Below are 14,119 nucleotides of genomic sequence, written 5' to 3' on the forward strand. Positions count from 1 at the left end.
TTCCCGTCTCTTTCCTCTCTTGTAGAAAATCCTTTAGTTCTCGAACTGATAATTTGTCAACATCAACTTCCGACGCCATTTTGTTACAGTTTACTCTCCGCAAGTGGCAGAAATCTACGAACGACAACTCTTCGAAGGGAGATAATAACCTTTTTGACCAGGACGTGCACGTCGATGGAATACGTCACAAAAGAATGACGTCACTTCTGACTAGACTGCACAGTCATTGCACGACATCCATAGTTGACAGACGTTTATGTTAACACAGCGAAGTTGACAGATCGTTATTTCACCGATTACAGATTTCCTAAAAGCAGCCACGTGAGTTGTACTTATGCTTGTCAGTATTTTTTCTTCGTTAAATAATGAACGCTACCGAAAGGTTTATATCATAAAACATAGAGATGAAAATAGCATGCAGTATGTATCACTTGCACGGTAAGCATAGGCTTGCATACTAACATCCATCAGAATTATGACCTTAGCCTATGTTGTAATCAAGCTTGTAATATATATATATATATATATATATATATATATATATATATATATATATGTACGTATCTTATAGATATCTTGCATGAAAACGACCAGAAGACAGGGAATTGGTGTCATTTTTCAACCTGAAATGTACATATGTCCTTATCATTTCTAAATCACGAAAGAAACGTATGCTGGCCAAAAAGTTTGCCGAAGTCTTTTCGTCATCTTTGAGACTAGTGTGATGCATGCTGTCCATTATGACGTTAGAGGCCGTATGTCAGTACATTTGTTTGCTTGTCAAATCGTGTACGTCATAACTGTGTGACGCAGTTCGATACGTCACAAACACGTGACGTGAACAACAGAGATCTTTCTGCTGAACATTTTCGCAATAGAGCGACATTGTACAGACGTTCATGCTAACGTAGCACTCACAGATCTTTCTTCTCGGAAGATACGGGCTTAGAAGAAACCATAAGAGAGGTACAGTTTTTTTTTAGATAGATGTTTGTCTTTGATTTAGTTGATTGTGTAATTTGTCTGTCGCTCTTGTACATGTACTAAATCATGCGAGAGTCACTTCACGTGGAATCAGACCAGTCGCCATAATTTTTGTCTGCCAAATTATGGCTATTCAGAGAGGAATGAAATAGTCCATGTAATCATGATCAATCACTGAACACCATAGGCAATAAAGGGTAAAATTTTAATTCGATGTGTCGATGATACAGGCTTGGAAATAATGGTTAAGTTGTGGCGGGGCATAATGGCAAATTTTCCAGCTATTAATGTTTTGAAAAGATACAACCTTATAAATTACACAGCAGTTTTGCCAAGAATTAAGCTAGTCAGCATGATTTCCCTCATTTTTCTCAAACGTGAAGGCGTTACACACCAAAAGAGGGTGAAAAGAGCCAACTTGTATTGAGAATTTATCATTTAACACAAAGGGTGAAAGTTTAATTCACTACATTGTTTACAAGCTTGAAAATAATGTCTAAGTTGATACAGGACATGATGGCAAATTTTCTAGATATTGACATAATTAAAAAAGTTACATTACAATTTTATTTAGTCATTATACATGACAGTTTTGTCCTGTACTGAACATTTAGCCCCAGTAAAAATACTTCGTTTTCCTCGCCGTGCTGCTTATTTCCAGGCATGATGTTGGTTTCTGTTACAACAGTACTAGGCCTTTATTCTTTTAAATATTAAGTATTTTATAAAAAACAAAAAAAAAACATGTTAGAAGTCCCTATAATCCTGCTTCGTTCGATTCAAGTTTTGGGGGTATTTTACAGTAGCTTTGGAATCGTCGTATTGACTTATGAAATATTTTTCTCTAGGTTTTTGTTCTGCAGGTTTTGGGATAATATTACTCTAGATTTTGGGATAATCGTTTTAGGGGTTGGGGACCTCATTTGGGGGTAATCGTATTTTTGGGTTGCCGTATTCTTTGATCGCAAGTTTTAAGGCTCTCATAGGCAATTTTTAAAAGCTTTCGTATCTATAAACTGTTGGTTTTTCAAATATCACTTTATTCCTGATAAATGAGGTCTCATGTTCGACTCCAGCTCGAGCTCGCTGCGTTCTTTCATCCAGCAGAAGGGCAACCACCCACAGCCAATAAATCTTCATAGTTTATAGATGAACTATCATATATTGAGATATATTTAGTTTCTTATAGATATCCGACGATGTAAATCAAGATCTGGTTTAATTTTAAAACAGTCTAAGCTATAACTCGTCTATCATAAATAAGATGGTTTTATGGCAATCTAAAATATAAAAGGCTATTTTAATATAGTTTTATATTAACCTAAGATGGAACTGGGTTTCTCGAAGATATTTTTAAGGTAATTTATGACACTGCCGGGATTATCTAAAATTAAAGATACTTTCACGGTGAAATGAGGTGCATCTGGGAAATTATACGATAGTTTTTATTTAATGTAAGGTAGGTAGTGTCAAATACAAGGACCTTTTGAAATACCCTTTAAGAGATGCCCAAAGTACAGCATAAAAACCCTAAAATATGGAGAATATTGCCTAATAAATTCAAAATGTTCAAAAAGATTACCTATATCCATGTGTATGAACCGCACACACATTTACAAGTAATTTTCACACTATGATTTGGTATAAAAGGTATTGATAGTCTAAAGATAGTTTTATGGTAGTTCCCAATCAGCGACTGATTTTATTTTCGAAATTCTGCATTTTTATCTCTGCAGACGATGGCTTGGAGAAGCCACAACCGTTTCTCCCTCCCTCCAATAGAGAGCGCAGGGACCCGGGGTTATCCCCCTAAATCCCCACCAGCGACGATTTGCCCAGGTATGCAGGAATCACTGTTAATACAACTATATATGTTAAAGGGAAAGGCATCTGTTTCAGCTGTATAATTCTAAAATATCATTGTACTGAATTTTTGTTTACCGAAAACGAGACTTCAAATGACAAGTAATAAAGTCAAAAACATTTCTTAAAAAAAATCTTGAGTAATTCTTTAATAAATAACTTAAATACATACACACATATATATACATAAAGATATACATTCATGCATGTATAAATGCATTATACGCTGGTATTTTAATTCTCTTAATTATCCTATGAAAACTATGAATTTGTTTTAATTTTATTTTCTGAGAGCCTAAAAGTGAACTTATTGCCCTCTGCATGTTGCTTGGAATATAATGAAAGACTTACAACATATAGAGTAAACGCAGAGCAGTGAAGACAGTGCCAAACTTGGCAAATCGTTATACCTATGACCAGTGAAATGCGGTCTCTTATCAATTTATTTCAGTAATTTACTTTAAGGCGCAAAAAGCCTAGGAGCGTTCTTTCTTTTCTTTGATTTTCATTTTTATTTTGACAATTACCAGCAATAAATTTATGAACACTCGTACAATTTGTGTGATGAGAGAGCCTTTATATATATATATATATATCAGGTTTCTGCTCACACATAGGATGGCTAATTTTCAGATACGTCGCCCCCTCAATATTTGGGAAACAGAATGTACGTGACGGGTTCTGCCAGTCACATCTACCAGGATGATTCAGTCTATGACGGCGAATCATTGGTCTGTAACAGTTCAACCAGCAAGGCCTCCTCGAAAGATGAAGAAAGCGGCTCAACTTCCAGCAGTTCCGGGTCTCAACCAGTGTTCAGTAAGTTGATTTCTAGAAGACTTTAGACAGATTTTAAATTTCACAAAGCGATCGTGCCGTTCGTTAAATGCATGTGGTCATCTTGGTAACCTTAAATAATGTTCAGTATTGATTAACTCAGTTAACGCCTCCTGAAAGTTGCCATGAAATCTGGGTGTTCTTAATAATATGACAGTTTCGTGAAACTTCGTGTCGACCTCTTAATATTAAAAACTTAAAGGCATATTTTATTTTCACATTTAACCATGTAAATAGAAAACATCTGAAATGTTTAATTTATTTAACACACGTTGTGTTGGGGTATCACATTTTTGTGTTGAATGAAACAACAGAAGTTGTGTTAGATTGCCACACAAGTCTTTTTTTTGGTGCATCTTTCCGAACATAAAGTGATACATACAATACATACCACCACTAGTAAGGCCAAAATCTATTGATTTATTTGATTGGTGTTTTACGCTGTGTTCAAGAAAAGGACGAAACTAATCTTCTGAAATGATACGAACCGCACGTACTTGTAGGATCCAACCTACAACGTACACTCTTGATTACTCTTTCGTACCCCTGTAAACAGATTCGGGTAGTTACGGCATTACTTCATATCAGTTTGACGACCATGGCAGTTTACCGGCCTGACTGAGTAAAGTCGTCCGGCTGATTTTTTCTCTTCTGAGATACAGAGGCTTTTGTTTGACATACAGTTATGGTCTCAAAGGGATCATTTTGGTAATAATGTTCTATAACAAAAGCTATAGCAAACTTGTACTGTGGATTTCTCCTGTAAACTAAATGTGAAGTTTCTGGTTGGGTTCGACAGTACTTGGAATGATATGACTTCGTCTGCTTCAGGTGAACATGTGAAAAGGAAAATAGAGCAAAGACGCCAAGATCTGTCTGAACTTAGTTTGTTAAAACGGATAGAAACGGCAGAGGATCTCGATCTGTAAGTACTCATTATCACATCTGCAATCCTTTCTATTTGTGTATTGTGGTATAAACGTGACATAGTTCGTTGTATGATTCAATAAGCGGCTACGGAAGTTGAATAGTATCTTATCATGGTTGGATACAGCATCCTGATTTCAACAAAAAAACAAATACCTGAAAATTTTTAAATTTATAAAAAAAAGAATTAAATGATGCTTTGTAATTGGACGTAGCATTTTGATGCTTTATGTGCTATAAAAGTGATTGGCTAATTCAATAATTCGTTAATTCTTCTAACGAAATCAAATCAAGGACTACAAAAGTTCCTGAATCTAACAATCCTTGTCACACATAACAAGACATATGGTCACTTGACAGCGACATGTATTGACTGGTATCTTGTCACACATAACAAGACATATGGTCACTTGACAGCGACATGTATTGACTGGTATCTTGTCACACATAACAAGACATATGGTCACTTGACAACGACATGTATTGACTGGTATCTTGTCACATAACAAGACATGGCCGCATGACAGCGACGTGTTGACTGCTACCTTGTCACACATAACAAGACATATGGCCGCATGACAGCGACGTGTTGACTGCTACCTTGTCACACATAACAAGACATATGGTCACTTGACAACGACATGTATTGACTGGTGTCTTGACATCTTGAAATTGTTTTTATATTTTGTTTATGGAAGTCAACAATGTCTTATTCTTCCTAGTCATGCTGAAATTATCAGTTTTTTCTGTGGAAATTAACATTCCCTAGTCCTTGGTCTTGATGCTGAAATTGTTATTTATGTTTTGTCTGTGGTAGTTAACATTGCTTAGTCCCACCTGTGCATGCTGAAATGGTTTTCATACTTTGTATATGTAAGCCAACATTACCTTGTTCTTTCTCCCTATGATGAATTTTTTTATGTCTTATCTTTGGAAGTCAACATTGCCCCGTCTTTCTTCTTGATGCTGGAATTATTTTTTGTTCTGTGGAAGTTAACATCGCCCACTTCTTCCTCCCGATGCTGAAGTTATTTTTTATGTTTTGTCTTTTGAGCGAACATTGTCTTGTCCTTTCTCACGATGCTAAAGTTGTTTTTTTCTGTGGAAGTCAACACTACCCAGTCCGTCGCCATAGTGTTGATATTCTTCTATGTTTGACTGTCGAAGTGAGATGCCCATTCCTTCCTTCCGATGCAGAAATTGTTTCTATTTTTTGTCTGTGGTAGTCAACATTGCGCCCGACACTGAAAATTAAAAGTATGTTTCTTTTGTGGAAATCAGCATTACCATGTCCTTTTTCCCGTTATCTTCTCGTTCCCTACACAAACTCGCGAGGTTCTCCACAAGCTGAAGAAATTGTCAACAATGAACTGTTTCAGAATGTATGTTTTCTTACTTTCAAGTTCTTTTTTCATTTGATTCTAAAATTGCCTATAACCTGTTGTTCTCATTCCTCCAGACATGCAAAGAAGATCCTATCAAAGTCTGAGTCACTGGATTGGTTACTGGACACCGACCTAAACATGTTGGTGTATGAAATGGAGGATTTGGAATGGCGTGTGTTTGAGGTAGTTTACATTATTAAACCTGACTACAAGGACTACGCCATGCTGATCCCAGAGACAGATAGATCTATTCTTGATAACAGCTACAAACTGCTGCGACGGTTAACCAAGATAGACGGATACTCCCAACTCAACGTGAGACCAATCACAGACTTGCCCCGTCCATGTTACCTTCCTAGGCCCATCAAAGGTCATCTGTGGGAGCATCCAGCGCCTAAACCCAACTGTGTTGGAAGCTTCAAACAATCACGCATACCACTGCCATTTGCGAAAGGAAACGTCATGGAGAGATCACATATTCCTCCAGAGATTCACAATTTGATCAGAAGATTACACAAAGCTTACGCTAAATTGTGCACAATGGTTGATCAATGGTTTAGCCCAGGCACAGTCAAGGAGTATGTCAAGCGAGCAAAAGCAAAAGGTACTCACACCCATCCGACCGCCAAGGAGACACTACCCCAAACGGCAGCCATGGAGACTGCAACCCCAATGTCAACAAAGGAGGCTTGCCCTAAGCCAGCGCCCAGAAGAATAAGAGTTCCTCTGCCGTCTCCTCGACCCAGACTTATACATAACAATCGCTACAACAAAGTTGCCTCAAGTGGCTATGGGAGATCTAAGAAGAAAGAAAAAACAGCTACAGAGGATCCCAAAAAGTAAGCTATTCTATTAAATTGTTCAGTTCTGACACACACCTGTTGCTATATCAACTTATATGTTTTTGTTTTAATCTTTCTATTTTACAAACTTACAACTTGCTTCATTCTATGATCCAGAAAAAGACCATGGCCAAGTGACTTGAAGCAAAATAGCGACGTTACTATTTTAACTCAGGTTCATTCTAATCATTCATGTCAATGCTCAAATTATACATGAATCTCCGTGTGTTATAGCTGAATCTGATTCCACGCAACTGCGGCATCAAGAGCTTTAGCATTCATGGTTATTACGTCAACATGATGCCTTTACGAACACTGGCAACCAAAGCTTGACTGAGGTATCAATATTCATCCCACCTGAAAATTGTTTACTGGTAACGAGCTTGAAAATTTAATTCGATGTCGTTGCTAGAATTCAATATCAACTCACTGTCTACCCTCCATCATTGAAAACTATCCACTGTTTCTCGGTTACATATTACCAGCTTTAGTTACAATTTATACATTATTTCTTAAAACTTCTTTTGGAAACTTGTGGTTTATGGTGTTTTTGGAAACGAGTCTTGTAACTATCGAATTGCAACGTCCCTTTACAGCTTAAGGGTGGACTCGATGCTTAGATTCCTCATTTTCAAATGGGCCTGATGTTGTCTCTGTAGAAGTGAACTATCTCTTTTCCTTTCAGTCAAAGTTTAAAATTGCCTCTGTGTTTAGTCTGCCAAAATCATCATTGTCTTGTCCTTTTTCTGTATGTTAAAATTGTTATCTGTGGAAGTCACATAGTAAACAGTCTCTTCTCTTTTCTGTCATTGTTGTCCTCTAAACAAGGAACTCTATCATGCATGTCTGGTTGCTTGCCGCATGTTCTTTCAGTTGATTCTAACCATGCCCATAACATGTTGTTCTTCATCCAGAAACGCGAAGGAGATCCTACCGAAGCCCGAATCGCTGGACTGGCTACATGACATGGACCTTAACATGCTGACTTATGAAATGGAGGACCTGGAATGGCGTGTGTTTGAGGTAATATACGTCATTAAACCAGACTACAAGGATTATTCCATGTTGATTCCAGAGACAGATAGACCTGTCCTTGATGACGGCTACAACCTGCTTCAAAGGCTAGCGAAGATAGACGGATACTCCGAGCTCAACGTGAGACCAATTATAGACTTACCTCATCCGTGTTACCTTCCTAGGCCCATCAAAGGCCATGCTTGGCAGAATCCAGCGCCTAAACCCTGCGGTGGAGGCTTCAAACAATCTCGCATACCACTGCCTTATCAGTTTGCAAAAGTTAATGTCACAGGATCACAGAGATCAGATATTTCTCCAGAGATTCACGATTTGATCAGAAGATTGCACAAAGCATATGGCAGGTTATGCACAATGGTTGATCAGTGGTTTAGTCCAGGCACAGTCAAGGAGAACGTCATCCAAGCGACAGCCAAGGGAACCCCAAACCATCCGACATTCAAGGGGACTATCGCCCGAGCCACTTTCAAGGAGGCTGGCGCCCAAGTAGCAGCAAAGGAGAATGTCACCGAAGTGCCCGCCAAGGAGACTGTCACCCAAGCCACAACCAAGAAGAGTGTCACGCTAGCGACATCCAATGAGACTTGCCCGCAGCCAGTGCCCAGAAGGATAAGAGTTCCTATGCCGTCTCCTCGACCCAGGCTTATACATAACAATCGCTACAACAAAGTTGCCTCCAGTGGCTATGGGAGATGTAAGACAAAACCAAAGCCAACATGTATCATGCAGACAAGCCACTCGTTTGTGTCCACCAGAAACAATATAGCACCATCTGTTAGAGGACAAACATGTCAAACCCTGCAGAAAGATCCTCCACCACCACCCAAAGTTGATATCAGGACGGTGGCCAGACTCAATGGATCCAGACTCCCAATTCCTGTGAAGTTATCCGCGTCCATCCTACCCACGACATCCTCCACGTCATCGGAAACTGCTATTGCATCAAAGGATACTTCTTCCACAACTGCCGTTGCGTCGAAGGCACCTACCTCAGACATCAGGACCATGGCTAGGCTTAATGGATCAAAACTGCCAATTCCCATAAAGTCAACACAGAGTACATCTCAACTGGCGTCTATAAGGCAGCCCACATCTTCTATGTCAACAAACGGCAGACATCCGGCTCAAGTGACAAATCTTCCTCAAAAGTCTATCCGACGAGTCAGCCTGCGTTCCAACCTCTACAAGGACATTCCTTCTACCGGCTATGGAAAAGCTAAACTTCGAGTGAAGACGCAGTTTTTTGCAGCCACAGGCTGTTCCTCTTTCTCCACCGTTAACAGCCAAAGACCAGTTCAGCCTAAAACTAAAATTCGAAAAACAAAACAAAAAGACAGTTTGAAGCCACCTAAACCTGACATCAGATTGATAGCTAGACAGAACGGATCGAAAATTCCGCTTCCCACAAAGCTGCTTGAAAGCGAATCGCAACGGCAGTCGATTTCAGGTTGGGGTAATTCGTCTACCTTCTCAACGGCTGATGCCTCAGATGACATTTGTTCGACAAATACCTCAGATGTCAAGATTACGGCTGGACAGAAAGGATCGAAACCTTCAGTTCTATTGAAACCGGGCCAGAATGAGAGCACAGTGAAGTCAACGACGAGTCAGAACAATTCTTCTAACTCGACAAATCCTGCCACATCAAAAGACGAAGACCTGGGAATTAACCCCGGAGTAATGACAACTGTGTTAATGTCAAATCTACCGGATGCCCCAGGATGCAAACACCGGCCGGCGTCAACAAATGAGACTGGAGCAAAAGACATAAAAGCGGTACGAAGGCTTGATATCAGAGCTGTGGCAAGACAAAACGGCTCCAAACTTCCAGTTGCTGTCAGGTCACTGGCTTTAACGGGTACGTCTATATCGAAAGACGCTCTATCAGCTCTAAACCCTGTCATCAGGACAAGTGCGAAATTCAGTGCAGTAAAACCAACAGCTCGCTCAAAGCCATCCAAGCCACACTGTAAGGCAAGTCAAGGCAAGTCTTCCACTTGCACAAATGCCGCGGCATCTCGTTTCGGTAACTCGACGCGTTACTCTAAGATAACGACAATTGTAGGACAGCCTGTTCTCTCAGCTTTTAGGAAACGGGATTTATGTGCATCAATGAAAAAACCTGATGATCCCCCTCCAGCACCAAGACCTGATATTAGGGCTATAGCAAGAGCCAATGGGTCCAGACTACCGATTCCTATAAAGCAAATCCACAGCACATCTGAACTGAAGTCTATGAAAATTCACAGCAATTTATCAATAAAAAATGTTGCATCAAATAACGCTCCTTCTTTACCTGATAATAGCGGAATGTCTACTGCCAAAGGAGATGTGTCGAAACTACCAGTTACCGTAAAAGCAACAAAAGGACAATCCCAGACCCAGTCTGCTGCAGCTCCGAAAAATTCCTCTGCTTCTAAAAGTGTCGCTGACCCGGCAACTAAAACTAACATCCACAGTATTGCCAGGCAGAACGGATCAAAACTTCCCACGAGGAGCCCAGTTCCCATCAAGATTCAAAGTAATTCTTCGGCTTCATCTACATCAAGTAAATGTTGCTTGGCACCCAGACCTGAAATCCGTGATATTACCGAACGACACGTCTCCAAACTCCCGGTTTCCATTATGCTGTCCACCACGAGTCCGAGTGAATCAAATGCACCTGCATCAGGTAAAAGTTGCTTGGCACGCAGATCTGACATCCGTGATATTGCCAAGCGGAACGGTTCCAAACTCCCAGTTCCTATTATTCTGTCCAGCACGAGTCGGGGGGATTCACGGGCATCGAAATGTGTGGCTGCATCAACTGACGCTCAATCAGCAGATAATCCTAATATCAGAGATGTTGCCAGACGGAATGGGTCGAAACTCCCAGTGATCATAAAACCGTCTCAGAACACCTCAGAGTCAGACGGCCGGGTAAATCAGACCACAAATACTGTCTGTTTAACTAACGCCTCTTTGACACGTATTCCTGACAGTGCCACTACAGCCAGCCCGAAACTTCCAATTCCACGCAAACAACCCATAACAAGTCAAAGCGCGTCAAACAACATTTACTCAGGTAAAAATGGACCGTCAGCATCGATAACTGGACCTGTTCTGATGCCACCCATGCGAACCACAAGTCTGCGGGAATTTGTGGAAATGTTTCGTCCCCTACCCCCAGAAAAGAGAGTGTTTAAGGCTAAGCAGACTCACAAGGTAATTTCAACTGTTCAGCCACCGACTAAACCAGCGGTTAAACCAAAACGACCAGTTCATCTTAGGCCACCGGTTCAACCTAAAACAGCAGCTAAACCAAAGCCAGCCGTCCAACCTAAACCAACAGCTCAACCAACACCCGTTCTGCCAAAACCACCAATTGAGCCCAAACCACCGATTCTACCAAAACCACCGCTTCAGCCGAAATCACCGGTTCAACCAAAATCACCGATTCAGCCAAAATCAACAGTTCAGTCAGAACCACCGGTTCAGCCAAAAGTACCGGTTCTGCCAAAGCATCCCGTTCAGCCAAAATCACCCATTCCACCAGAGCCACCGGTACAGCCAAAACAACCAGCTCAGTCAAAACAACCGGTTCAGCCAAAATCACCGGTTCAGGCAAAATCACCCACCAAGCTGTTACTATGCCCGAAACCACCAAGTACCCCGCCCCCTGAAAACAGCAGACGGCGAATCCGTGTGGTGAGTCCGGCCTTGGATCCCGATAAGCCTTGTCCTATTAAACCAGCTAGGGGGATTCTGAAGACATTGTGTGAGCGGATGGACTTTCGAGAAATGGACGCCATGTTTGAAGCTAACAACCATCCAGACTACTACCCGCCCTTGTGCCAAAATCTTGATCGCTTCTTCTATCGTTTAATGGCGCCTCGAAGGCTCGTCCCCATGGGCCTTGAGAGCTGGACTGTTCTGAACAGAAGGAGAGTCCAGTTTGATCCAGAGTCAAAGGACCAATTTGAGGCAGAGTCAGCAGGCAAATATGAACCAGACCTAGAAGACGAAGAGTTTCTCGAGTTAGAAAGGCAATGCAATGCAGAGTTTGAAAACGGAGACGAGCTTAACAGAAAAGCTAGAAATTGAATTGCTTTGAACAATTTGGAATGTTTGATGGATGAGTTACCTTTTATCATCTGGATTAATTCGACCTCGGTTTTACAACATACATATAACATTCTGATTGGCTGCAGAACTTCTCAAAAAAGAAATGTGTCGAATCTGAGTTTGCAGAAATATTTTTACCGAGGATATTTGCCAGACTTTGCTGTGATGCAAGTTGCTTCATTTTTAAAGCCGACGCTAATGTTCGAATCCAACGAGAACAGAAACAAGATATTCACGGTAAGGACAAAAGTCCATGTTTACAGGTGTACAAAGTGTGTGGTTTTATTTTATTGTACAGGTGATGGTTTATATGCTCTCTATACTTTTGTGTGTATTTTTAATGCTACTATTTTATATAAAATATTATAATAATTAAAAAATGTTCTATAATAATACCATATTTTTATTAGATATTTAGCAATATAGAATTTAAAATATCTCGAACATTAAATCAGGGTTTAACTTCCCTTGGGCTCTTCCCAAACTTTCTCTTGGGGTACCCCGTTGGCTCTCTGAGGCATTTCCTGCCCATAACATTCGTAAGAAACTATCGCAGATTGTCTAAATGCTACAACATTCAGAAACTGCATACAGCCACCTTATACATCAAAGTGTATACTTATACACCCAGACATACCAAAACATGGCTTAGTTTTCATGATCAATGCCATACTTTTTTTTTCTTCTTTTTAATTATTTTTTCTTTTTGTTTACAAAACACACATCAGATGGGACAATTAAGGATCCAAACTTCAGGCGTTGTAACGTTTTTAAGACTCAAACTCAACCTCTATCACCTAGGTTACTGTATAATATTTTACTACACGTTGTACGCCAACATGTGTCACGGCTCCTACGACAACAATACGTACAACAATACGTGATCATATAACGTGATCATATAACTTGTACACCAACACGTGGTACAGATCCCGGGTCCATTGTACCAACAAATGTTACGGGTGCCTAGTACACCAATATGTTGGTACGGATTCAATGCCTAACACACCAATACATTATACGGATCCAATGCAAAACGTGGTACGATTCCAATGCCTGGCACACCAAAACGTGGTACGGATTCAATGCCTAGCACGCCAAAACATTATACGGATTCATTGCCTAGCACGCCAACACATTATACGGATCCAATGCCTAGCACACCAATACATTATAGGGATCCAATGCCCAGCACACCAACACATTATAGGGATCCAATGCCTAGCACACCAACACATAATACGGATCCAATGCCTAGCACACCAACACATTATACGGATCCAATACCTGGCACAACAACACATTGTGCGGATCCAGTGCCTAGCACACCAACACATTATACGGATCCAATAAAACTCACCAACAGCTGCGGATACATTGGTACGCCAACACGTGTAACTATTCACATCATCTCACGTGACGGTGGTATTGCTCGTGCAACCAGGAGAGCCAGCACGTAACGGGGATCGAGTGACTGACATACCAGGCTGATACGTGGTATTTATTCTAAAACCAAAGTGATAGAATCCATGTGCGAATGGTAACACTCCTGTTTTATATCATTGATTTACACCATGACTTTTTTTTCTATTTTTCTTTCTTTATTATTATTTTTTCTTATATAAATATTGTTGTTTTCCACTTTAACATATCGTAGGTGGCCCACAGCTGTTGGCCTTACTATACCACAATCGCTCTCTATCAGGGCGACTTGATAACTCGTTGTTTTACTCAACCATATACCGTGCATTTCAGTGGAAACGTTGATTTTTTTATAATTGTTGTTTAACATCTTATCTGTCATTCAGTATCGGTTTCTTGCGATATTCTCAAAGTCTTTTAGTGTCTTTCTTGATTCGGTCGATTATCGAACGCGCTGTGTGTGCAAGGCGCGATACATTGTTTTTATATAAGCTCCTAAAGAGCAATGTTGAGGAATTTATGTGTATTTACAGCAAATTCTATTTTTTACGAAGCCACTCAGATGTTGTGATATATGCAATATGCCAATAGAATGTACACAATATGCCGTTCTGATGTATATCAGAATATGCAATATGACATTAGGATGTTTGCAATTTTTCAAAGTGACGCATAACTTATATCTATAAATATATATTTTCGTATTGTTTTTAATTATAT

General features: G+C 40.2%; 1 protein-coding gene across 1 annotated transcript; it reads left to right on the top strand.

The window, feature by feature from the left end:
* Positions 1-879: 879 nt before the first annotated feature.
* Positions 880-13,895, top strand: LOC135479363 (mucin-2-like). Its single transcript, XM_064759187.1, has 6 exons — positions 880-966; positions 2,721-2,823; positions 3,481-3,666; positions 4,516-4,609; positions 6,071-6,835; positions 7,753-13,895. The coding sequence occupies exons 2-6, from the start codon at positions 2,724-2,726 to the stop codon at positions 11,954-11,956; spliced, it is 5,349 nt and encodes a 1,782-aa protein (XP_064615257.1). The 5' UTR covers positions 880-966; positions 2,721-2,723; the 3' UTR covers positions 11,957-13,895.
* The last annotated feature ends 224 nt before the right edge of the window (positions 13,896-14,119 follow it).

This window comes from Liolophura sinensis, chromosome 12 (genome assembly GCF_032854445.1).
Source record: "Liolophura sinensis isolate JHLJ2023 chromosome 12, CUHK_Ljap_v2, whole genome shotgun sequence".
Taxonomy (NCBI): Eukaryota; Metazoa; Mollusca; class Polyplacophora; order Chitonida; family Chitonidae; genus Liolophura; species Liolophura sinensis.